This window comes from Mesoplodon densirostris, chromosome 15 (assembly GCF_025265405.1).
Source record: "Mesoplodon densirostris isolate mMesDen1 chromosome 15, mMesDen1 primary haplotype, whole genome shotgun sequence".
In the NCBI taxonomy this organism is placed as follows: Eukaryota; Metazoa; Chordata; class Mammalia; order Artiodactyla; family Ziphiidae; genus Mesoplodon; species Mesoplodon densirostris.
The window spans coordinates 65,522,073-65,546,647 of NC_082675.1; the positions used below are offsets into that span (position 1 = coordinate 65,522,073).

At 51.6% G+C, this 24,575-nt stretch overlaps 1 protein-coding gene across 8 annotated transcripts in view; it reads left to right on the top strand.

The window, feature by feature from the left end:
- The window catches only part of CTIF (cap binding complex dependent translation initiation factor), a 311,698-nt gene that overhangs the window by 104,041 nt on the left and 183,082 nt on the right, over nucleotides 1-24,575 (top strand). For all 8 annotated transcript variants that reach the window (XM_060118402.1, XM_060118403.1, XM_060118401.1 and 5 more), the window contains 3 exons: nucleotides 8,665-8,738; nucleotides 9,721-9,825; nucleotides 16,351-16,426. In XM_060118402.1, coding sequence (XP_059974385.1) covers nucleotides 8,665-8,738; nucleotides 9,721-9,825; nucleotides 16,351-16,426 — 255 coding nt within the window. The remainder of the gene's footprint in view (nucleotides 1-8,664; nucleotides 8,739-9,720; nucleotides 9,826-16,350; nucleotides 16,427-24,575) is intronic.

Below are 24,575 nucleotides of genomic sequence, written 5' to 3' on the forward strand. Positions count from 1 at the left end.
CCAGGGAAGGGCTGGGACTCAGAGGAAAGCCGTGGTCACCAGGCCAACTGGAATTGCAACCTGGAGAATGTTCTCGAAGAAGCCAGCGAGGCTTTGTGGAGAGCTCTCGGTGCCTGGCCACAGAGTCCTTGCCAAAAAAAAAAAAAAAAAGAATGAATGATGCTGCGTCCCAAGACTAGGAAGGCGGTGGGGGTGAGGAGGCAGGGGGACACAACAGAAGAGTGAAGCCAGGGCTGCTGCAGTTGAGGGGGTGGCAGGCTAATTGGGGAAGACAGGTAACAGATAGTTTAAGATGTCTATTTCCCAGTGGGGGAACCATAGTCCTGCAGGATGCTCTGTGGAGTGAAAAGGAAGAGTGGGGTGGGTTTCTGGCCAGAGGAGTTTGGGAAAGGTTGCATAGTGTGCCGCCGCCTACTTGAAGAGTCAGCATCCATCTAAGACCAATAAAGGCACTGAGAAGTTCTGCAGTAAAGTATTTATTTAACACTCTTTTAACTCTGTGTGTCCCAAATATTTGACCGAGGAGCCTTTTTAAACTTTTTGTCCCCCACAAAACTTTTTAATATCCACTGTTTCCTAAAGCGTGTTCCATGCATCACTCCAGCTGCCCTAAACTTAAACCGTTCTCAGTCCCTTCCCTGGATGATTCTGATGCACACTGACATTTGTGAGCCAGCGGATTAGTGTTTCTAGAACACCACTTGGAGCACACAGTAGATCAGGAAGGGAATCAACCACTGGGGTATGTGCTGGATGTGTCGTGGGCTTGAGGGGCACCAGCTGATGAGGAAACAGCAGAGCCACAGGGAGGAAGGCTCTCGAGCTGGATCCCATCAGAGAGAAAGACTCGGGTGGAAGGAGATTTGTTTTCTCTGAGTCCAGGAAGAGCACAGTGGCCCAAAGAGGAATATAGCCTTGTACCTTCAACAGCTTGGTGTGGCCTCAGAGCCCCTTCACAGACAGTGTCTGAGCCGCATACCAACACAAAGCTTTGCCAGTGTGCCAAGGAGGATGCTGAGGCCCCTGTAGCAGTGAGCAGAACAGCCAAGCTGCCGCCACCATCGTCTCTGCCCTGTGTGTGTGTTAGGGGTTGCAAGGTTTGAGGGTTGGCGTCCAGAACTCAAGAAGCGGGGAACATCCAAGAACTTTATGGCTTCAGGGGCCTTGGCTGGATGTGCATCAACGTGGCAGGTGGCCCAAGGTTCGCCTGGGTGCTGTCAGCCCAGGGCTGGCGGGCGCTGGGGATGAACGTGAGAAGCTGTTAGGTTCCTGGCTGTCAGTTCAGTGGCAGCAATCACGCTGCCGGTGAGTCCTGGCCCCTCTGGGCATCGCCTGGGTCACCACCTCCGCTTCAACAAGGGACAGAAAGGAAGGCTCTGCAGGTGAGGGTCTTCCCTCTCTGGGCTGAAACTTGAAGGACACAGATTTTGTTTCCAAGAGCCAGGCCCCTTCTCCAGCCCCTGTTGGTAAAAGGTTACATGCAGTGACTATATGCCGGTCACATCCCATTGCCACAAACTCTAAGGAGATGTCCAGATCCTTGTTATGTGCTGCAGTCATCTTGTCAGATGGAGCAACGATAAGTAAGTCATCTGCGTGACCAAGAGTTTCACTGTGGGCTTCTCCAGACACGTTCCCCCTCCCCGTTACAACACTGGCCTTGCTGGGGCTCACCCTCCTACTCTATGCAGCAAGAGAGGCCGCAGCCTTGCCCACAGCCCTCAGCCACATCCCGTTCAGCGGCCCGAGGGTCCTGATTCTTGCCCAGTGCTCTCGCCTCCTCCAGGGAGGCTGGGCACATTATTCTTTCCCCAGGACCGTGCAAAGTGTGGGCTGCGGCCCCTCGGTCTGTGAGGGGCTCATCCTAGCACTTCTGTTCCTGAGCTCCGAGAATCAGAGTCACGGCGTGTGGGGGAGGGAGTGGAGGCCGGAGGCAGGTGCTCATGAGGACTAACGAGGGATGGAGGGGTGAGAGCAGAGGCTTCCGCCGGCTGACGGATGCTCTCACCGGAACCAGAGGTTGAGCTGACGGGAGGGTGACGGGGGGAGGGTTGAGTAGCCAGGTGCCCGCTGGGAACCGCAGTGGTTTTGGAGTTTTCCAGCATTTAAAATAGGGTTCAGGTTATCTCCGTCGGCTCAGGAATAAGTCCTCTGGGCTCCTGCGAGGATGGGTGAGAGTCGTAGGGCTTCAGTGAGGAAAAATGTGTGGAGAGGGTCTATAAACTATGAAGTACTGAAAAAATGCTTCTCACCTCCGATCGGAGATGGTACCAGCTCCTCGAGGTTGATCTGCACATGCAGGGAGGTGGGGGGGGCCTCCCTTTACAGGGTACCTCCTGCTGCAAAGGCCTGGGGCAGCCCCTCCAGCAACTGCTGCTCTGTCACTGTCTCCCACTCATCAGCCAGTGGGGCCTTGTCCCTGGACCCCCAGAGTCCCTGAGGCTGGTGGGTCCCCTGCCAGGGATGCTGCTTCAGAAGAGGCTGGGGCCTGAGCTTGAGATGCCCAGGCACCTCCCTTAGCTGTGGTTCTCTCTGCACAGGGCCCTCTGCCCACAGCACAGGGCAGAGGGTAGACGGCCTCCCCTCCCTGCTACGAGGGGTGGTGGCCAAGACTCCAGCCCCCGGACCAGGAGGGAGATTTATGTGCACTCGCACTGCTCTTGAGCTGCTTTTAAGGTGTATTGTGCTCGTCCCTGTGAGGTGCTTGCGGTCCTGCGTTCAGCTGTGACCTTCCCGTCCTTTTTTCATGGTTGTTCTCTCTCTCCATCCTGCATTCCTCACTCTTTAGGGGTCTCAAATCCTAGGTTGGTGAATCCATCTTGACATCCTGATCTGTGACTCAGTCTTTCAGGCACACAGGCAGCAGGGCCTCTATCTCTCAGGGTAGAGTCTCTTTAATCAGTTGGCAGCCATCTGAGGTGGACCTACTGTGTGCCCGGCTTGACCACTTTGGGGACACAGGAACAGAAAGCAGCTGTGGTCCAGGAGCTTAAAGTCTCACTGGGGTCATGGATGAACCTTGAGGACCTTATGCCAAGTGAAGTAAGCCAGTCACAAAAAGACAAATACTGTGTGATTCCACTTGTATGAAGTACTGAGAGTTGTCAAAATCTTAGAGACGGAAGATAGGATAGTGGTTGCCAGGGCTGGGAGGAGCAGAAATGGGGAGTTGGTATTTAATGGGTATACGCTTTCAGTTTTACAAGATGAAAGGAATTATGGGAATGGATGGTGCTGATGATTACACAATATTATAAATATATTTAGTACCACTGAACTGTACGCTTAAAATGGTTAAGATGGTAAATTTTATGTTATGTGCATTTTACCACAATAAAAATGTTTTGAAAAAAAAAAACTTACTTGGGGAGATTAACACCCTTATGGGTATAAGAGAGTGATGACTAAGCAATGGTCCACTCCACATAAGCTGAATTTGTAAGTGCCAGAGTGAGTTGTGTATTTAAAGGGTCAGGGATTAAGGAGAGACTTCGTGTTACTATCCTGAAGGAGGAAGTGAACTTCACTCCAGGTGAGGTCTCAGACGTGTGCTTTGGAAGCAAGGTTTAGTGTGTTTGTTTGATTTTTTTTTTTTTTTACCTTTGCTTTAGAAGTCATTTTAAAATGCTGTACCTATTGGTAATCATCTTTGAGGCCTGGCAAGGGTGTTGTGAACAAGCCACTTAACATCTCAAGAGGGTGGGGGCCTGTCTCCTAGATAGAAAGTGAGTCTCTCTAGCCACCTACAATTTCAAAGTGACATTTGAAGCAAGCAGGGCACCAGGAGTTGGGATGGGTAGGGTGATGAGACAACTCAAAGAAGGAAGGGAGGGAGGGGCTGATCCTAGAAGATTGTAAATTGTGCCATAATTGATTAGTGATGTCTGCCCCTGGTGAGAGAGGGTGTGCTGGCAGCACACGTGCCAATCAGAAGAAACCCATCTACAGGATACGGCACTTCACTTTCAGAGATCTCTTCATTTAAATGTGAAGAATCTGAAGTCCAAATCGGTGAAGTAACTTCGCTGAGGTCACATGGCTCATTATGGCAACGTGTTTAAGGAAGACAGTGGAGGTCTCTTGAAGTGTTTGTCAACTCAGCAGACACCTCCTGGGCACCGAGCATAGAGTGCTGGGGCACCCGGAGAAGTCCCTGCCATCCCAGGTCCAAGCCTTGGAGCAGGAGAGAGTGACGGTAAGATGGAGTGAGAACTGCCACCGGTGGGCTCTGCGGCCACAGGTCACCCACGCGGGTGCTAAGTTCAGGACAGAGGGGGGTGACTGCAGTTTGGGAGGTCGGAGGAGTTTTCTGGAGCCAGGCGCTGCAGGATGGGGCACGTCTGGAGGGAGCAGGAGAGGAGCAAGGCCGAGACGAGAGGTCACGGTCAATAGTGAAAGGGATTATGGGGAAGCGAGACTGGACAGGTGTGGGGAAGACCCAGGTGCACACAGGTGGCACCACATGGAGAAGCTTCTGGCCCTGAGTGACTGTGGCTGATTCACAGGAGGATTGTGGGAGGTCTCAGGGCATCATGAGAAAGTTCCCAGCCACTTAGAGCCTGAGTGACCTAAAGCTTCAGGCTGGTGGTGCCAGAGGGAGGGCCCAGTCCTCATTGTATGGATGCAGCCCAGGCAGGTTACGTGACTCATCCGAGGTCACACTCTGGGTGCCCCTCTCTCCCATTAGCCCTTTGTTCCCTCAGCCTCCCCTGAATGCTCCCCTCCTCTCCCCACCCCCTCCTTATCTCCTGCCTGGTGTCTGTGAGGGTCTGAGCACTTGGGCCCCTTCTGCTGGGAGGCTGGGCCTCAACCTTTCTACTGGCCAGTTTGTGTTCCTCTCCCTTCAGACCGATTAGAAGCCAGAAACTACCCTCAAACTGCTCTCTCTCTGGGAAGTAGGTTGGTTTCTCCCTTGAGGGGTTGGTGAGTCGGGATGCGCAGAGTAGGATGCAGTGAGCAAGGAGACCTTGCTGGCCGCCTCTGCCCGACCTGAAGAAAATGAGAACTAAAACCAAAACCAGGGCTTCCCTGGTGGCGCAGTGGTTGAGAGTCCGCCTGCCGATGCAGGGGACACGGGTTCGTGCCCCGGTCCGGGAAGATCCCACATGCCGCGGAGCGGCTGGGCCCGTGAGCCATGGCCGCTGAGCCTTCGCGTCCGGAGCCTGTGCTCCGCAACGGGAGAGGCCACAACAGGGAGAGGCCCGCGTACTGCAAAAAAAAAAATTGCCAAGGCGTCGGGTGTCTCTGGTTGCTGGGGGAGGGAGAGGCAGGTTGCTGAGCCTCGTTTGGGGTTATTTCTAGCCGGCTTCTCAGTGCCTTGTATGTGGGCGGCGCTCAGTAAGTGCAGAATCTAAACACACACATACATCCTCATGCCTTTTCTCTTTTCACCAGTGTCCATGTGAGCTCTGCTTGGTAGGCTCTGGGGTGATGTTGGCCGTGGTCTCCAGCTGGGGGGGGGGCACAGGAAGGACGGCAGGTGGGACTCTTCCTGGGCCGTCTCTGGGGAGGTGGTGTGGGGAGATCAGAGACTAGCTGAGCCAGCCTGGGTCTGAGCTTGTCTGTTTGCAGGAGGTGGGATGCCAGGGCCCTCTGGTGCTTGATGTGGCTGAAGGACATGAGAAGGTCACAGGAGGGTTGTCTGCTGGCTGTGGGAAGTGGGGATGTGATGGACTGCCTGCCCTCACAAGGGGTTTGTGGAGGTGCTGGATGGTTGATCACCGTTATCCGTTTGCTAGGGCTGCTTGATTTAGGATGTTTGACCACGAACTAGGTGACTTAGAACAACAGAAGTGTGCTGTCCTCTCACAGTCCTGGAGGCCAAAAGGCTGAAAGCAAGGTGTCGGCAGAGCCACGATCCCCGTGAAGGAGCTACGAAAGGCTCTGTCCAGGCCTCTCTCCCAGCTTCTGGAACTTCCTTGGCCTGTGGCAGCATAACTCCATTCCTCACCTGGCGTTCTCCCTCTGTGTGCATCTGTCACTGTGTCCAAATTTCCTCTTTTTATAAAGAGACCGGTTATAGTGGATTAGGGCCCACTCTCATCTTAACTGGTTACCTCTGCAAGGAGCCTGTTACCAAATACACTGAGGGGCTGGGGGTTAGGACTTCAGCGTATGAATAATGACGGGGGCGGGGGGCCGGGAGGGGGGGTGATGACACAATTCAACCCATGACAATCACTGAGGAGCACTTGTGAGGCCCCTAGTAGGCCCCTGACCAGGACTGAGAGTGGGTGATGTTGAAAACCACTGACTTGCCCACCTGGGGGCACCTTGACAAGCTGCCGGGCTCCCTGTGCAAACCCAGGAGGCCTTAAAGTTACCCAGAATGCCTTATTGTATCCTGCCAGGATCCCTTTCCACATACTGGCCCTTTTTCCCAGATGACCCCTTCCCTCCTTTTCCCTCCGCTCTCCTGATCACCATGAATCCCTACTCTGGGGGAGTCCTTCCCTACTTCTCAGGAAATTTGCCTGTGCTTTGGTCCTACTGTGGCACCTTGAATCAGTGCACATTTCACACTGTATTGTAATTATTTATTATGTGTGTGTCATCCCATACCATTCTTTGCAGGCATAACCTGTGACTTCTCCACTTCTGTGTCTTCAGTGTCTGCCCAGGGCCAGACCTATGGAAAGATCTCAAAGGAAGATTGCCCAGTGTATGAGCTAGGGGATCTGAGGAATGACAGGTCCAGGGACAGATCATCATAAAACTAAAGACTGGGGATGCTACCAGGAATCTAACCAGAAGGTCATAACACACACAGAAGAAGGTGTACCTACCATGCACGTACAGTTCAACGGATTTCCACAAACTGAATACACCTATGTAACCAGCACCTAGATTAAGAGCAGACATTATCAGCCCCCCAGCACCCTGTTGGGGACCGCTTCTGGTTACTATCTGAATTCTCCATAGCTTAGTTTGCCTGTTCTTGAACTTTATATAAAATTGAATTATAGAGCTGGTACTCTTATATCTAGATTCTTTTGTTCCACTTTATGTTTGTGGGATTCATTTATGGCATTACATGTTGTTTTAGTTTATTCTGACTGTTGTGTAATATTCCAGTATGTGAACACACCACGATTAATTTGTCTGGTCGACTGTTGGTAGGCATTTGGGTGGTTTCCAGTTTGGAGCTATTCTGAGTAGTGCTGCTCTGTACTTCTGTGCTGTGTAATACTGGTGAACGTCTGTACACATTTCGGCTGTGTTTGTACTTGGGAGTGGAGTCCTGAGTTATAAGGCATGCACACAGTCAGCTTCAGTGGAGGTGGAAGTATTGTTTTTAAAGACTGTGGTGATGAAAAGCAGACTGTGGGGGTCATGATGTTACTGAACCAAACTTGGGTCCGCTTGCCCACGCACAGTAAAGCCAATCTACTGACTCCAGGTTGTGGTGAAGGAAAGTGCAGCGTTTATTGCAGGGCGCCAAGCAAGGAGTCCAGGCAGCTTAGTGCTGAAAAGGTCCAAAGTCCTCAAAGGCTTTCAGGGAAAGGTTTTTAAAGACAGGGTGAGGGAGGAGGGTTATGGGATATGTGATCAGCTCATGGACATTCTTCTGATTAGTTGGTGGTGAGGTAATTAGGAGTCAACCTTACCAACCTCTGGTTCCAACCCATCTGGGGTCTATGTGCTTGTGGTCAGCATGCAGTTAACTTCTTCCACCTGGTGGGGGTTTCAGTATCTGCAAAACAGCTCAAGGGACCTGGCTCAGAATATTATCTATAGCCCTAGAGGAGGAACTAAATGTCCTTGCCTTTGTTAATGGCTAAACTATTATGATTTTTGTCTTGCTTGTCTGTTTTCCTTTGTTTCTGCATTTTCTCACTTCTCTGATTACATTTACTCTTTGGAACTTGGGGAAGGCCTAGGAGGCTGAAGTTTTCCTTCAGGTAGAGGACATGGGAGGGGGTAGGGTCTGTTCTGGGAAGGCCCCATAGGGTCCTGCTCAGTTACAGTGAGGGATGGGTGGCATCAGGAGTGAAGATAGGGATCTGGAGAACTTGTTGCAGAGATCATCAGCCAAGGGCAAAGAAGACAGATCATAGAAGCTGGGTCAAGTAGAGCATTTTCTGTCTATGGAATGAATCATATAGGAAACAACAAAGGATGAAGACCGGAGCTAGTTGACTTAGAGAAATTCCATCGCTGGAGTTGTTGGTCAATGGGGGCTTCTTGGTGCCACCTGATTTCGGGGTGTGGGGCTTAACTCCAAAGGAAGTCAACCTCCCGACACAGACCTTCCAGCGTGCCTGGCTCTGCAGAGCCCCTGCCTGGGGAGAAGCCGCTGCCATCAGGCTGGCAGTGGTGGTGGCAGCTCACTAGTATAGAGGCTTTGAGGAGAGAGCCACGGGCTGGAGCAGCAGAGACCTGGCTGCCCTGTACCTGACCACACAGCTCTGTCAAACACCAGCAAAGTGAGGGCCCAAGCCTGGGGGAGGCCAGGGGTCCCCCTGCCTCGTACTGGGTACACCAGCCAGGACACTCACTCCAGTGGCTCACTCCAGCCTCCAAGCTGCCCAGGATGACCAACCGAGGGGGATGGCGGGGAAGGGGACCCTCTGCAACCCTCTCTGGAATTGGGCCTTCCACCCGTTTGTTCCATGTCCTGGCCGGGCAAATAATGCCACCCCTTTCATCCTCCATCTCTTCCAGAATGGCAGCAAAGACACCTCTCTGGACATGCTGGGCACAGATATCTGGGCTGCCAACACCTTTGATTCCTTCAGGTGAGCTCCTCCTCCTCTTGTGGTGTGTGGCTCCGGCTGGGACCCCAGCTTACTGGTCCTTATGCCCTGAGGGGCCTTTGGGGATTGAGTTACTGTTGAGAGTTCATTGATCAAGAAGTGGAGAGAAAGACAGGAGGGTGAAGTAGGAAGGATGAGGCTGGAGGAAGGAGGTCAGAGAGAGAAGGAAGGAAAATGGCGGTGGGGGAACGGCACGTGGCAGATGTTAGGCAGGCTGCGTTAGAGCTGAGGACGGCCAGCTGTGGCTGCACACCCCACCCCTCCCACCAGAGGTTATGGAAGGCGGGGGCTGGGGTGTGCGGAGAGGGGTCCAGAGAAAAGGAAGAATTGTCCGTGCTTCAGACTCTAGAAGCTTCCTGACGGGCCAAGTTGGAAGGGCAGGTATTGGCTAGGACGTGGGGATGGTGCCCCTGAAGGGTTTGCTGATGGGCTCTCCTGTCATGGTGTCCACTCCTTTGGAGAGTGATGGCCTCAGACCATGGATGGTGGTGGCCCTTTAGCTCAGCTCTGCCCCGGCCCTGGAGCTGGCCAACTCTGGCTCTGGCTCAGGCTTGCCCAGCATGGAAGTGCCGTGGGTCTCCTGAGACTGGTACCTGGGGGACCTGGCCTCCTGCTTTCCCGACTGACACACTCTCCCCAGGCTTTCCAGTGTTTCAGGTGGACCACTGTAGAGCGAGCATCAGGCCCACACTTGTGTTTTATAGGCATCTATTATCATACAGCAGGGTTGAAGAGAGGGGACGGCTACACAGGCAAGCACTTGCCCTGTTGTCTGTGAGCGCAGAGCTGACATTTCAGGCTCCATTCTGAGTGAGGGTCCCTGCCTGACCCCTGCCTGTGGCCAGTGGGCACTCCTTCTTCCTGCCCACCTCTTTCTGAGGTTCCCTGCCTGGGGTGTGCCGGGGTGTCTCATCCCCATCAGTAACTGGGCTTGTCACGTTTCTCACCCTCCCTCGCCCTCTAGTGGTGCCACCTGGGACCTGCAGCCTGAAAAGCTGGACTTCACCCAGTTCCACCGGAAGCTCCGACACACGCCCAAGCAGCCCCTGCCACACATCGACCGTGAAGGGTAAGGGGGACTCTCACGTAGGGGCTGGTGAGGTGAGGGACAGCCGTGGCTATACCGGGGCAGAGAGGGGCCTTTCCTTGGGCAGAGGCTGATGTCCAGAGGCTCAGTGGCTCAGATCTGCAGGTTCACTGGCCTCGCTCCAGAATCCCTCCACCCTTCACTGCCCGGCCCCCTCCAGCCACACTGCCTGCGCCCCTTCCTGACCACTCACAGTGGCCCTGCTTGCCAACAGTCTAGAGCAGTGGGTCTCACCTTGATAAGAACAGGGATCACTGGGTCCACCCGCAGAGTCTCTGATTCAGGAGGTCTGGGGTGGGGCCTGAGAATTGGCCTTATTCACAAGTTCTCAGGAACCGCTGATGCTGCTGGTCCAGGGGCCCCACTTTAAGAACCACTGGGGTAGTGGTTGCTTTTACTCGGTCATCTCACTCTTTGCTTAGTTCATGCATCAGTCAGTGTTTACTTTCCCTTTTAGAGATAGTGTCAGGGCCTGGGCTGACCTCCAGACAGGAATGTGACTCCAGCCACACACAGGGGTGTGAGACAGATGATTTCTTTTCTTCCTTCCTTCCTTTCTTCCTCCCTCCCTCCCTCCCTCCCTTCCTTCCTTTTAAGATAATTTTTACTGAGGTAGAATTCACATAACATAAAATTAACCATTTTAAGGTATTCAACTCTGTGGCATTTAGTACATTTATAATGTTGCATAACCACCACATCTATCTAGATGTTCCACACATCTAAATGTTCCAAAACATTTTCAACACCCCAGTATAAAACCCATACCCATTAAGCAGTTATTCCCATTTCCCCGCACCCCTACCCATGGCAACCACCAGTTTGCTTTCTGTTTCTATGAATTTATCTATTCTGGAGATGTCTATCTATACCTACCTACCTATCTCTATATAGATATATAGGTATAGATATCTGGAGGTATATATATATATATATATATATATATATATATATATATATATATATATATGTATGGAATTCCATATATATATATATGTATGTATATATGGAATCATATGTGGCCTTTGTGTTGGGCCTCTTTCACGCGGCATAATATTTTTGAGGCTCATCCACGCTGTAGCTTATATCAGTACTTCAATCCTTTACATAGCTGAATAACATTCCATTGTTTATCCATCTATCTGCTGATGGATATTTGCGTTGTTCCCATCCTTTGGCTACCATGAGTAATGCTATTATGAACATTCATGTATAAGTATTTGTTTGAGTCTCTGTTTTCAATTCTTTCGGGGTCTTTGACTGGGAGTGGAATTGTTGGGTCACATGGCTAATTTCTGACACCAGTTCTGACGTGTGTGTATTTTTTTCCCAAAATCCACAAGCAATTCTTCAACACTAGCTGGGTGTCCTATAATTCAATTCAATTCTGACACTGTCTCCCTGGATACAGCACCAGATACCAGTAGAAGTCCAGGTTGCTACTTGTGTTTCTGATCAACTGGCTATAAATCAGAGGTTCCCACAACCTCTCCTGGAGTTTGTTTAATTTGCTTGAGCAGCTCACAGAAGTCAGGAAAATATTTAACTTACCTGATTACAGTTTATCATGTAAGGATATAACTCAGGAACAGCCACATGGAAGAGATGCATAGGACACAGTATGGGGAAAGAGGTGCAGAATTTCCATGCTGTCTCTGGGTGCACCATTCTCCCTGAATCTCCACATGTTCACCAACCCAGAAGCTCGCCAAACCCCGTCCTTCTGGGTTTTTAGACAGGCCTCACTACATAGGCATAATTGATTAAATCACTGGTTACTGTTGATTGATTCAATCTCCAGCCCCTCTCCCCTCCCTGGAAATCTGAGGTTGGGGATAAAAGTTCTTACCCTTCTACCACAGGGTTGGTTCCCCTGGCAACCAGCTCTGATCCTCAGGTGACCTAGGGACTTTCCAAATTTCACCTCATTAACATAACGAAAGACACCTTGATCACTCTCCCCTTAGGTAATTCCAAAGATTTTAGGAGCTCTTTGCCAAGACTGGAGGTGAAGATCAGATACATCTTATTATAAATCACAATATCACACATGGCAATTCTATGTTTTAACTTTATGAGGAACAGCTAAACTATTTTCCACAGCAGCTGAGTATTTTACATTCCCAACAGCAATACACAGGGGATCCGATTTTTCCACATCCTCGCCAGCACTCGCTATTTTCCATTCTTTTCTTTTAATTATACTCATGGCTTTTATTTTTCCTTCCAGTCCTTCCCTGCCCACCCTTGTCTCCCTGTCACTTCAAGCTAAAATGTAGCTGATATTATGGGCTACATTCCTGCATCTCACCTGTCCCCCTGCTAACTCTGCCCACCCCACTCACACCTAGTGGTCACCCTCCTCTTGACGGCAGTGGTTTTACTGCAATGTAAGTGTGACAACCTGGGAGGGAGATGCTTGCATCCTTATTTCAGAGATGAGAGAAACGAAGCTCAGAGAGGCACAGTAACCTGCCCAAGTGGCAGACCTGTGATTTGAGCCCTTCTGACGCCATCCAGTGCTCAGGCTCAAGGATACAAGAGTATCCTTGAATTGGCTTGATCCCCTTAAAATTTTATGTAAAATTATGTGCACATGTATATTTTGGGGGGCAGGGGCCCATCACTCATATCAGACTTTCCCAGGGGACCCCATCTTCTTCCCATACCTCCTTTTTCCACCGTCCTGCCCCTACCTGTGAGGGTCCTGTCCAAACTCTTGGGATGGTTTTTTCGAGTAGAGAGAGAAGTTGCCCTTGAACACGGAGGCATCCTGTTAGGAGGACATAGTGCAAAGCAGAGTCACAACCACGGGGCTCCCTTGGCCCTGCCTGACACCCGTCCACCCGCTCACCATGCCCTCAACCCTCTCACTCAGCAGCACTGGGGCCATTTTCCCCCTGAGCTGCTTGGCTGCGCAGGGCTGTGCCCTCCACACTTCTGAGTTTAGGAAAGCTGACCTTTGCTCAGCAGGTCAAGTTCAGGAGCTGCTTGTCTGCAGAAGCGATGCTCCCCGTCTGCCCTGTGGTGGGAGCCAGTTAGAGCTTGCGGTGTGCCATGGGAAAGGGAGGAGCATTGTGCACTTCTGAAGCCCAGTCACGAGTCCTGCTGGGTCCCCAAATGGTGAGGGACACACACACACACACACACACTGTATACAATACGGTCCCAGAATAATGCCCAGAAGCGTTATTTCTATTCACTCTACTGTTAAAAAGAGACATGAACCCATTCATGATTGAGACTATGCATACACGTTCAGAGAGTACAGGTATAAAATAAGGGCCAGGTGTGCAGTTACGTAAAGTGAATGCGGGGGGCACATGTAGAGAAGTGAGCACCGTGGGGGGGATGAACTGGCTGCGGAAGCCTTCTGGAGAGAGGTGGCATTTCCCTGGGAAGCGCCCATCTCTCCTTTGTCCCCTGGGGGCACATGGATGGCAAAACCAGTGGGGAAACTGAGGCCCAAAGGACAGAAGTGATGACACTGCCTCATGGACTGAAGGTGTCCGTTGGGGAGCGAGTGATGAAGTCAGGCTTTCCGAAGGCGTCTGCACCAGTTGACACAAATTAACGTCCTAACAGAACACAATGTGGCAGTAGCGACAAATGACTATCCAGGGAAGGAAAGGTCCCCCCTGTGCTGAGGGCCCTTGTCCCTTCTGCAGCCAGAGGACCTGGCCACACCTGCTCACCACCAGGCTCACTCACTCAGAGGAGCCAGCCAGATTTGCTGACAGTGCCCCGGGGTCTCCCATAGACACCTGGCTCTCTGACCAAATCCCGTCTCTCCTGGGATCCTGGGGAGTTTGGGTGCAGCGTCCTGTGGCCACCTTGTGGCTAAGCCAAGAACTGTGTCACCCTTGGAGTCCGGCCTTTCTGGGGATGGACTCCACATGCCCAGCCACGGCAGCAGCCCTTGGAAGTAGGGTACCACTCGGTTGCCAAGGCTTCCCGCAGCCCGTGTTTCCACGGAGGGACAGAAATCAGAGGAGGTTGTTACCTTGGAAACCCTGTTAGCAGCAGTGACTCAGCTGGTCTATAGCAACCTTCTGCCCTTGGAACCTGCCTGCCGTCCCTCCAGGGAGTTCTGAGCCCCCGACAGGGCGGGCCTAGGGGCACAGCAGCCCTCCTTGCCGACCCCAGGGGCTGATGAGGTGAGACTCAAAGGCTGTGCCATGACGTGCTAGGCTGGTGCCCGAGGGTGGTTGGAGCCAGAGGTGTGTTACATGTTCACATGACCTGGGGGAGGGGTGTCAGCCCCAGAGCCCCCAGTTCCCTCCCCCTCACTGCCCCGGGACACAGGGAACACAGATGTCTGTGAGCAGGTGGTGTCTTCACGGGCCAGCCTGTCTCTGCCAGGCAGACTTGTTAGTTGAAAGGCAGCTGGATGTTTCCAGACCCCTCTCCACCTCCTCTGCAGCCCTGCACATCACCACCAGGCTGGAGGCTGAAGAGGCAAGAAGTCCCCTTACACCCCTCCCACCCCATCTCCACCGGCCAGAACCCAAGCTGTGCTCCCAACCCTGGCCTTCCAGCGCCATCTTGCCCCTTGGCCCCCTCCCCGCACCCCTCTGCAGCCGCAAGAACCCTGCCCTCCTTGCTGGCAACACCCTTGCGCTTAGCCCCAGGCCTTTGCCTTGCTGCCCTCTGCCTGGGACGCTCTCCAAGATTCTCTGCTGGACCATAGCACGTCCCACCTCCCCCCCACCTCCTCCCCAGGCTATTCTAGATGCTGCTCCTCTGGGAGGAGCTGCTCCGCGTCCCACCTCCCCCCACTCCCGCGTCCTCACTTGCCACCGAGCACTACCACCGTGCTGTGACGCGGAGGGCCCAGACCAAGCCGGAGCCCCCAGGGACACAAGCGTATGTTGAACGGGGCATAGATCCTATCCCCCACCCCTTCCCCCAAGCTGTACTGGGTTTTGTAGCCACCCCGTTTCTCTTCCTTGGAGTTTCAGGGTGCCTCTGTGCACGGGACTTTCATAGCACTTATCTCATGCTGCCCCCTACTGGTGCTCAGGTTCACTGCCCTGTAGACGGGCTCAGGACTCCTTGGCTAAGAGCTGTGAGCTGTCTGAGGGCAGGAACCACGTGGGATTTATTTTCCACGACTCCAGGAAAACTTGACAGGTCCAAAAACACAAGAGATGCTTGGCAAATATTGGATCAAATGAGCTAATTACTCTGAAATTTGAGAGTTGCATTAACTCTGGAACTGGAAAATGCTGCCACCAACCCATCAGGTAGCCCTCACCATACCTGGGCCAATAATAATAACAATACATAATAGTAATAGTAACTAATACTTACTGTGCACTGTGCATACACCAATCCCAGTTCTAACCGCTTGCCTGTATTATCTAAAACTCACCACAGCTTAGGGAGGTAGGAGCTGTTATTATCTTCACTTCAACAGATGAGGAATCTAGAGGCCCAGAAAAACTGAGTAACTTGCATGAGGCTGTGTTGGCTCTAGAATCTACGCTATTAATCAGTCACTGCACTGCCTCTGTGCCCCAATAACAATAACAACAAGGACAGTAAATATAACAGTCCTAGTAGCACTAATATATTTCCCTTATTATTTGTTTTGTTATAATTTTACTGAATTATTGCCTGTATTTACCATGATAATATATTTTCTACATATACCTTTATTATAGCATTTACTGTATATGCTGGGCACAGGTCTAGGCACTTCAGTACATTAACTAATTTAATCCTCCAACCACCTTGTGATGTTAGGCGCTAGTAATTATCCCCATTTTACAGATGAGGAAACTGAGTTACAGAGAGGGAAAGTGACTTGAGCAGGGCCACCCAGTTAGTAAGTGATGCCACTGGGGTTCCAAGCCCTGCAGCTCCAGAGCCTGCACCCTCAAATATGTGGAAGATGTGGGCCTTTGCCAGTGAATCGGGGTCGGCACCTCTGGTCTGAATCTGTGCCCACCCACAGAGGACATGAAGACAAAGCATTGGCATCTGAGCGGGCTTGCTGGACTGGCAAAGTCAGGCCCGGGAGGGAGGAAGCCCTACTGGGGGCCTGTGTGACCTTGAAAAAGTTGCTTGATCTCTCTGTTCATTTGCTTTCCCCTTGGTGTAACCGGGCAAAATGATGGGTTTTTGCAGGATCTGTGATACGCTTTGGGGCGTTCATTGGCAAGGCGCTTAACTTCTTTGCCTGGAAAGGTCAAGGGGAACTCTGGTATCCTTCACCTCCCTAGGGGATGGATGCCTTGTTAGTGCCTCTGCCCCACCCCAGGTCCCACATTCCTGCCTGCACACAGTCCTTTGTCCTCAAGGAAGGGCCTGTGTTGCAGGCCTGAGGGAGGAGGGCACTTCTCCAGGGCCATTTCCCCCAGGTGGGACAGGCTGATTCTTCGGCCTTGAGAGAGAGTAGGACCTGGTGTCTCCTGACCACCCCTGCTCTTCCTGCTTGCTGGGCCTGGACAGGATGCATGAATGAGCTGTCCTTTCAATGTTGTTATGTCTTTTCTGGTCCAGGTGTGGAAAAGGGAAGCTGGAAGATGGGGATGGAATCAACCTGAATGACATCGAGAAGGTCCTCCCGGCCTGGCAGGTAGGTTCAGGGGCAGAGTCTCCACACACCCCTCCCCCTGCCCTCGGCCTGCTCAGGGCCTAAACTCTCCCACTGGCCCCTTGTTCCTGCAGGGTAGAGCTGGATGTACTGCAGTGGTAGGTGGGCCGGGGTGGGTACCTGCCTTGGTGCAGAGTGTCCCACTGTGATGTGTGTGTGGCAGCCTGTGCTCAGCTGTGCCACAGGTGCTGGTGGCAGACCTGACATGGATGAAATGGCCCATGAACTGGCAACTCAGCAAACTGGGAAGCTTTTGTCCCGTGACCTGAAACGTCTGAGGTGAGGCAACCTGCAGCGTGTTCCGGTGGGACTGGCAGGGCTGTCATGGTTTCAGATGTGGTCAGGGCTATTTTTAGGCCTTTGAAAAGTGGAGTTGTCCTGCCAGCCTCCAGGTGTCTGGTGTGCTTGATGGTTTTGTCATTGATTGGACTCCTTTCCCTGAATCGGGCCGGGCTCCAGGACAAGAGGATTTACTCAGCAAAGAGACAGCAAATCGAGGTCCCTAGATGCTTCTGGTGCTGGGCTTTGGGCAGAAGCCGTAGGAGTGTAGCTGCTTCCGGGAATGAGGCTAGGCCTCCTGCAGAGGAGGGGAGCAGCAAACCCTCCTCCATGACCGATCCTGCCCCACGTGACCTGCCACGCACTGCACTCACCACATCACGCTTTCCTCTCTCTTCCCAGTCTGTCTGGCTGTGTCAGCTGCATCCATTCTTCTCTTCCAGCTCCCTGCAGGACTTACCCCCTTTTTGGTTGAGTGTTTATGCCTTGGGCCTATTAATGAGAGGCAATAGACTGAACAGTCAAGGCATCAGCAATCTGATTGGGATGTGACTTGGGCTGGTTTTCCTTTGTGTTTCTTCCACTTGGAGTCTGTTGAGCTTCTTGCATCTGTAGGTTTATAGTGTAGGTTTATATCAAATTTGGAAAAATTTCAGCCATTATCTTCCTCACCTCCCCCAGAACCCACCCTCTGGGGGATTCCAATTATATGCACACTGTGCTTCTTCATATTTTCCCATGGTTCACCAAAGCTCTGCTTTTTTTTTTTAGTCTTTTTTTCTGTGTTTCCTTTTGGATAGTTTCTATTGCTATGTCTTCAAGTTCACTAAGCTTTTCTTGCAGTGTCTAATCTACTGTTAATCCTGCCCTGTATATTTTTCATTTAAGATATTATATTGTTCATCTCTAGAAGTTCAGTTATGGATTTTTTTTTTTTTGGTATTTATCTTCCATTTCTCTCCTCTTCATGCTCATGCTTTCTCCTATCTTCTTGAGCACATGGAATACTTTATAGTAGCTGTTTTAATGTCCTTCTCTACTAATTCTGTCATCCATGTCATTTCACAGTCTGTTTCTGTTAACTGATTTTTCTCTTGGGTATGGGTTGTGTTTTTCCTTGCATGCTTGGTAATTTTATATTAGATGCAAGATATTAGGAATTTTAGGGTGTTGGATATTATTATTATTAATTAAAATATTTTGAACTTTATTCCAGAACACAGTTAAGTTACTTCAAGAGTTTGATCCTTTCTAGGCTTGCTTTTTAAGCTTTGTTAGGTGGGAAGCCTTTAGAGCAAAATTTGCTCCACTACTGGGTCAATAGCCTTCTGAAGTTGCCACTCGGTGCTTTATGTCCTAGGAGGTATATTTCCACCATGTCAGCTGGGAATACAAACTATTTCCAGCCATGTGTGATCTCAGGGGATTACGCCATCAATTTGTTGCAGGTAGCTTTCCACCAGCCCTGGAAGTTTCCTCACATACATGCACAAATTGGTGCTCAGCCAAAGACTCAAGGGCCTGCAATTTCTGGATTTCTCTCTGTGTGCAGCTTTCTCCTCTCTGGTACTCTGCCTTCCAAATTCTAGTGGCCTTGGACTCCCTGAATTTTGAACTCTGTCCTCTTAACTCATTGAGACCACCGGGCTCTGTTTGGACTCCTCCCTGCCTTGCAGACTGGAAGCTCACCAGGCACCAGGCTGGGGCACATGTAGGCACAGTATAAGGGAAAGTGTGGTGACTTTATGGTGGAGAAACCTGTCAGGCTCCAACCTGACCAGGTGGTCAGGGTTAACATCATTAGTGTGGGGTGAGTGGACACCATGTACCCATGATGTGCTGCACGGAGGAAGCCCAGCATCATTTCTGGGGTTTTCCTGCCAAGAAAGCACAGCCTGCATCTGGTCATGAGGAACCAAATGGAAAGGGCATCTTGTAAAACTGCTTGGACATGAAAGACTGAGGAATCTCCCAGATTGAAGGGGATTGAAGAGGCAGGCAACTAAATGCAATATGTATTCCTTTTTGAGATCCTGGACCATAAAGAAATAGAGACCTTGTTGGACAGTGGGAGAATGTGAGTTGGGGTCTGTGGCAGTAGTGTTTCTTGGCTAGAAGTGTCCTGATTTAGGGGGCTATATGATGGTTAGGTAGGTGAGTGTCCTTGTTGTTGAGAAACACACGCTAGAATATTTGCGGGATATGTGGCCTCATGTCTGCAGCGTGTCCTCAAATGGTTTAGAAAAAGATGAATGATAATGAGTTTGTAGATCTACAGAGGGAGAGAGGAGCCGGAGTGAGGGGGATGGGGGTTGGGGGGAGGGGCTCTTTGCACTGTTCTTGCAACTTTCCTATGCTTGAGAGAAAAATAATCAATAGGGTCTAGGCCATGATGTGTAGGTCAAAGGCACAGAGTATCGGCTAATGAAATACCCTCTGGCCTGGATCTGTACTAAATTCTCACAGCTAGTATAAAGCTAGCCCTGCTGCAAAAGTCAAAAGGTAAAGTACTCAGAAATCGCCACTTTATCACTCCATTCCTAAATGCCTACAGCATTCATTATTGATAGAAAAAGTACATTTGAGAGACACTGACCTAGGTGAGGAGCCCCCTGCCCTAGGAGAGGTGTTGACCCCTCAGTGGCCTTTGAGCCAGAAGCCTGGGGCATCCTGGCCAGAAAAGTTACAGGTGTGATCACATCTCCTGTTGGGTGACTGCCTCCCAGCTCTTTGGGGAGCACAACAGAGGGCCTTTCACTCCCGCTAGAAGGGAGAGGGAGCCAGGCCCTTACCTGGGGGAGGCAGCGGAGTGCAGGGGTTAAGGGCTTGGTGTCTGGACACCATGGCATCCTGGCCATGCCACTGACTAGCCAAGGGGTCAGGCTAGTTACTTACCTTGCTCTGCCTGCTTCCTTCTGTGTAAAATAGGATAATAACAGTATCTACGTCTTAGGATTGTCTGGAAGATAGAGCACATGAATTCACGTGAAGCACTGAAAACACTGCCTGGCACATAGGAGGTGCTCCCTCTGCTGGTGGACAGGCTCTGGGGCTCCCCACTTTCTTAGGAGGTGGGAGAGGGAGCTATTTCCTATACCCCATCTCCACCTTGTGCATTTGTCCTGAGTGGCAACCCAAGGAGTGCAGAAAGATTGCATCAGAGGTCACGAGAGTCAAAGGATAGGCGTCTGCCACAGACGTGCCAGTGACCTCCCTTCTGTGGGCCTTGGTTTACTCATCAGTAAAAGACACAGTTGAACTAGATTAGAGGTTTGCAAACTGTAAAGCTCTGGGATTTTCCAGAGGCGTCTCAGGGACGCTTCTGGAGTGGGGAGTGGGGTGGCTGAAGAAGCAGGCTCGAGGGGACCCCCACGCAGGCTCTCCCAGAACAGCTCAGCCTGTGTCTCTAAACCAGTCTTCTACAAATGGTTTCATTCGAAGATATGGTTCCACTACTGAACAGATTTTGAAAACCATCCGACCAAGGTCCTGCTCAGGTTTCATATTCTAGGGTTTTCTCTCTCTCAGGAACAATCCATCAGCAAACATTCTTGGTCTCTAGGCACTGCGTGAGACATCAGCTCTTAGAGGTGACGTGAGTGGAAGCCTACTGCCCCTGGTCTCCATTCCCAGTCAGGATCTACACAGCAGACGGGCTTTGATACTCACACACACCAACACTTTGAACCAGCTTTGCCCTCAGAAAACTACCAACAGACAAGTCCCTGAGCAGATCTACAGCTTTCCGGGTCTTACCCTAGATCCACTGTATTAGCTATCTATTGCTATGTAATAAGTTGCTCAAAATTTAGCAGCCTAAAACAATAAATACTTGTTATCACACACAGTTTTTGAGGGTCGGGAATCTGGGAGCATCTTAGCCAGGTGGTTCTGGCTCAGGGTTTCTCACAAAGCTGTGATCAAGGTGTCATTTGGGGCTGCAGTTATCTGAAGGCTGGACTGGGGCTGGAGGACTCACTACCATGGTGGCTCCCTCCCATGGCAGAGGGCAGGGAACTCGGTTCTACCCTGGCTGCTGGCAGAAGGCTTCATTCACATGAGCCTCTCCGTAAGCCACTTGAGTGTCACATCATGGCAGCTGGCTTCCTCCAAAAGGAGGGAGGAAGGAAGAGAGACAGATAGACAGACATAGACATATCATGGGTGAGAGAGTGGAGGGCATCCAACACAGAAGTCCTAATCTTTTCTAACCTAATCTTGGAAGTGACATACTCTCACCATGCCACAAGCTATATACGTTGATTGCACAGACCAACCCTGGTACAATGTAGAAGGAACTATACAAAGGTGTGAACATCAGGAGGCGAGGTCAGTGGGGGCCATCCTGGAGGCGGTGACCTCACCCACTGATTGTACCCAGGAATCTGTATTTGTTAAAGCATCACAGAATATCTGCAGTTTTATCAAGGTTATCTACAAGAGTTGAAAAGTTGTAGTTGATCATGCTCAGGGCTTGACGTCTCTTTGGGGAATTTGCATTTCATATGGTACCATTAGGACAAGGCCAACAGGCCTCCTGATCCCAAAACATATATCTCTGGTGGTAGAATTTGAGGTCTAGTGAGAGAGAACGTCAGGGTGATTGTTTTCTGAATTTTCCTAGTGTTCTCCTAGACAGGGCTGGCTGGTTCCGTTGTTTGGCCTTGGGGCCTCAGGGTCAGCTAGCCTAGCTATTGGCATTTGGGGTGGGACAGATCTTAATTGTGTGGACCTGTCCAATACGTACAGGTATTTAGTGTTCCCAGTTTCAACCACTGAATGCCAGTCACTGGGGAGAGGGCAGTCACGGTGACCACCAAAAACACCTCCCATTTTCAAATACATGTGGGGGACAGCATGCACCCAGCTGAAGACTGCTGAATGGGAGGGAAGCCCCACCCATAGTCTGGGGACCCCAGCCCATCCACAGCAGTCAAGGGCCTGAGCAGAGATGAGTGGGCTTCCTGGGGACTGTCTTAGACAGAAGTCAGGCTTTGAGGAGAAGAAAGAAACCTAGAGCCTCCCCTCCCCTCCTGGAGGCAGGAAGGAACAAAAATAGGAGGACGCAGGGAGAAGGTTGGCCTGAAGCTCATTGCCCACCTGCCCTCCACTTCTTTCACCCAGAAGAAGAGAGGCGGATATTTGTCTTAACGTTCAGTCCATCCTTCTGCCTATGAGTTTCTACCATCATTTCCCAGCAGAACTTTGACATGAACCTGGTTATGCTCTTGTTGGTGTGATAACTGGGGCGTATGTCTTTTTTTTTTTTTTTAAAACAAGACAGAATTTTTCAATCATCTGCTGTGTTCAGATACTATAGGCCATGGCATGATATTAAACAAACCCCCAAATCTCAGAGGCCTCACACACAGGATATTATTTGTCACTTACTGAGATTTCTGCTGAGGGTCTAGCTACCCACCAGGGCAGCTCCTTTCCAAAGCAGGGGCTCAAAGGTCCAGTTGGACTCCATGCTGTGGCCCTACCATCTCAACCCACAGTCCCCAGGTGGCCCTGGCAGGGACAAAGAGAGAGCTGGAGGGTCATGATCTGGGTCTCAAATGCTTTGACCCAGAAGTGTCATTTGTACTTAGCCCATTGGACAGGACTAGTCCCATGACCCCATCCAGGGGCAGAGGGGCTGGCGGAGAAGGAGGCGGTCGGGTCAGCAACGGCGCTTCTGCCCCGATTTCCTCTTTCCTTCGCTTGTTCGCCTAACTCTTCTTCATGGACAAGGGCTTTGCACCAGCCTTCTAGAGAGAGAGAGAACTGCATGAGATACAGCTGCCGGGAGCGGCACAGTCTAGAAGAGAAATGAGACCTGTGCTCTGATGACGGTAGTGCACAGTTGCAGCTATCAACGCCTGAGCGAACGCTGGTGCCTTGCCCAGGCCAGTGTCCCCGTAGAGGGAAATCTGGTCGCCTCCCTGCATGCTCCATCTGCCTCTCCAGTGCCGTGCAGTGTCTGCAGCCTGGGGCTTGAAAGAATGGCTGAGTCAGGAGCCGAGGGCCCCAGTGGCCCCCCAACTTAATGCCTGTTGTAGATCTCTGGGAGCTCTAGCTTGTCTCTCACTGGGATTCACCCATGGGGCACATGTCACAGTGAGTGGTCCTCGGTGGGAGTGCCTCAGTCCGAGGTCAGCTGCTGATGCCTGGGTGCCTGTCCACGCCCCCCTCCAGCCAAAGCCAAGGACTCGATCCCTGGTGGTCCCACCTGGTTGTGTTTGCACAGTGGGCAATGAATCCAGGAACCCCACTGCTGGGACTCAGGCCCCTGGAGCCACCCAAGAACCTGAGGAAGTGGGGCAGACAGTAGGTACCCACATCCGCCAGGCACAGTTCTCCACCCATAAGAGGCGTTTAGTTGGTTAGTAAAGGCTGATGCTGGTGATGTGGACTGTCCCCAAGGTCTGCCTCCCTGTAGTGATAGTTGAGGGGGGAGAGAGAGTGAGCTGGGCTGGGTGACAGCCAGCAGCCAGCTGTCAGCATCCCCAAACTCAGCAGCCTCAGGGGAGCTCTGATTGGAAAAGGCAGCTGGAGTCCCTGAACGTGGTAACATGGATTCAGGAGGACATCCATCATGGTTTCAGGCGGTGAAGCCACAGGGCAGGGCAGAAGCTGACACCTATACAACTGGGCTTAGAATGGAGTCCTGGGGGTCCCGCCTGCATTTTGGGCACCTCTGTTGTGAACCGTGGAAGGGGGTTGGCCAGCCTGCCGTATTGGCAGTGATGTGGACATTCCAGCCCCCATCGTTTGTAATCCCGCTCCCAGGGTGGCCCCAGGGTCAGGTACGGCAGGTGCAGAGGGACGGATGGCTGCGCCGTGATCTGCTCCCACTAGAGGGCACCAGCGCACCGCTCTGGAGACTCCGCAGTCACATTTGCAACGGGAGGTCCCTTGTCCCTAGCAGCCGAAGGTGTCCTTGCCTTGCGGGTGCTCAACGTGCAAATACCGTGCTTAACATTGTCCCCAAAATGACGCAGGCCCTCCAGGCTCAGGCCTTCTCCCCAGAACAAGGGAGAAGAAGAGGCAGTGAAAGAGGCAACCGCACAAGTGAAGGAAGTACCTGTTTGGTCCAGGTGTCCCCTGCCATGCACAGGCCTGACATTCCTCCAGGGACCCCTCCCCCCACCTCCAATCCTCAGACCCCTGGGAACACGTGGCAGCTCCCGGGAGGGCACACCCATTAAGCCTCTATCTGCTGCACAGACAAGGAGGGTGCTCGCCCACAGAGTGAGGCGTGCTGGTGGCCTTCCCCACACCAGACGGTTTCACCTGGGCCTGCAGGGGAGAGAGCCGCTGGTGTGGAGCTTGGAGAATTACAGTGCTGGCTTCTGCCCTTGGAAGGACAGGGGCTGGCAGGCGGTGCTGAGGGGATTGATGGAGCCCCATAAACTTGACTGAGTTCAATGCAAGGCAAGGGAACCGAATCTGAATGGGTTCTGGTCTCCCCTGGCGCTCCCCTCTCCTCCCCCCTGGTCCAAGACCTCCAGCCTAGACGCCACCCTAGGCTCCTTCCCCCTGAGGTGTGGTGACTTGAACAGTTTCTCCTCAGGGCCCTGCAGAAATACTGCCTCTTTATTCCACACACGGCCCTGGATGCTTCTGCGTTTTAAACAAAACCCCAGTTGAAGGACATGGTTGTTGAGTTATCTCGTGTCTTGCCTAAGGCTTTCTGAAAGGACACATTTTGATCATTTTTCTTTGAATTCTCTGTCAGAAACGTTTCACCTGCCTTCTTTTGTCTGACAATGGGAACTGCATAACCCAACTTATTTTGCTTTCCTGTTAGGAAATTTTGAAACTAAATTCTGTGTCTGTCTGCAGTTAATTATGAGCTCACCCTGAC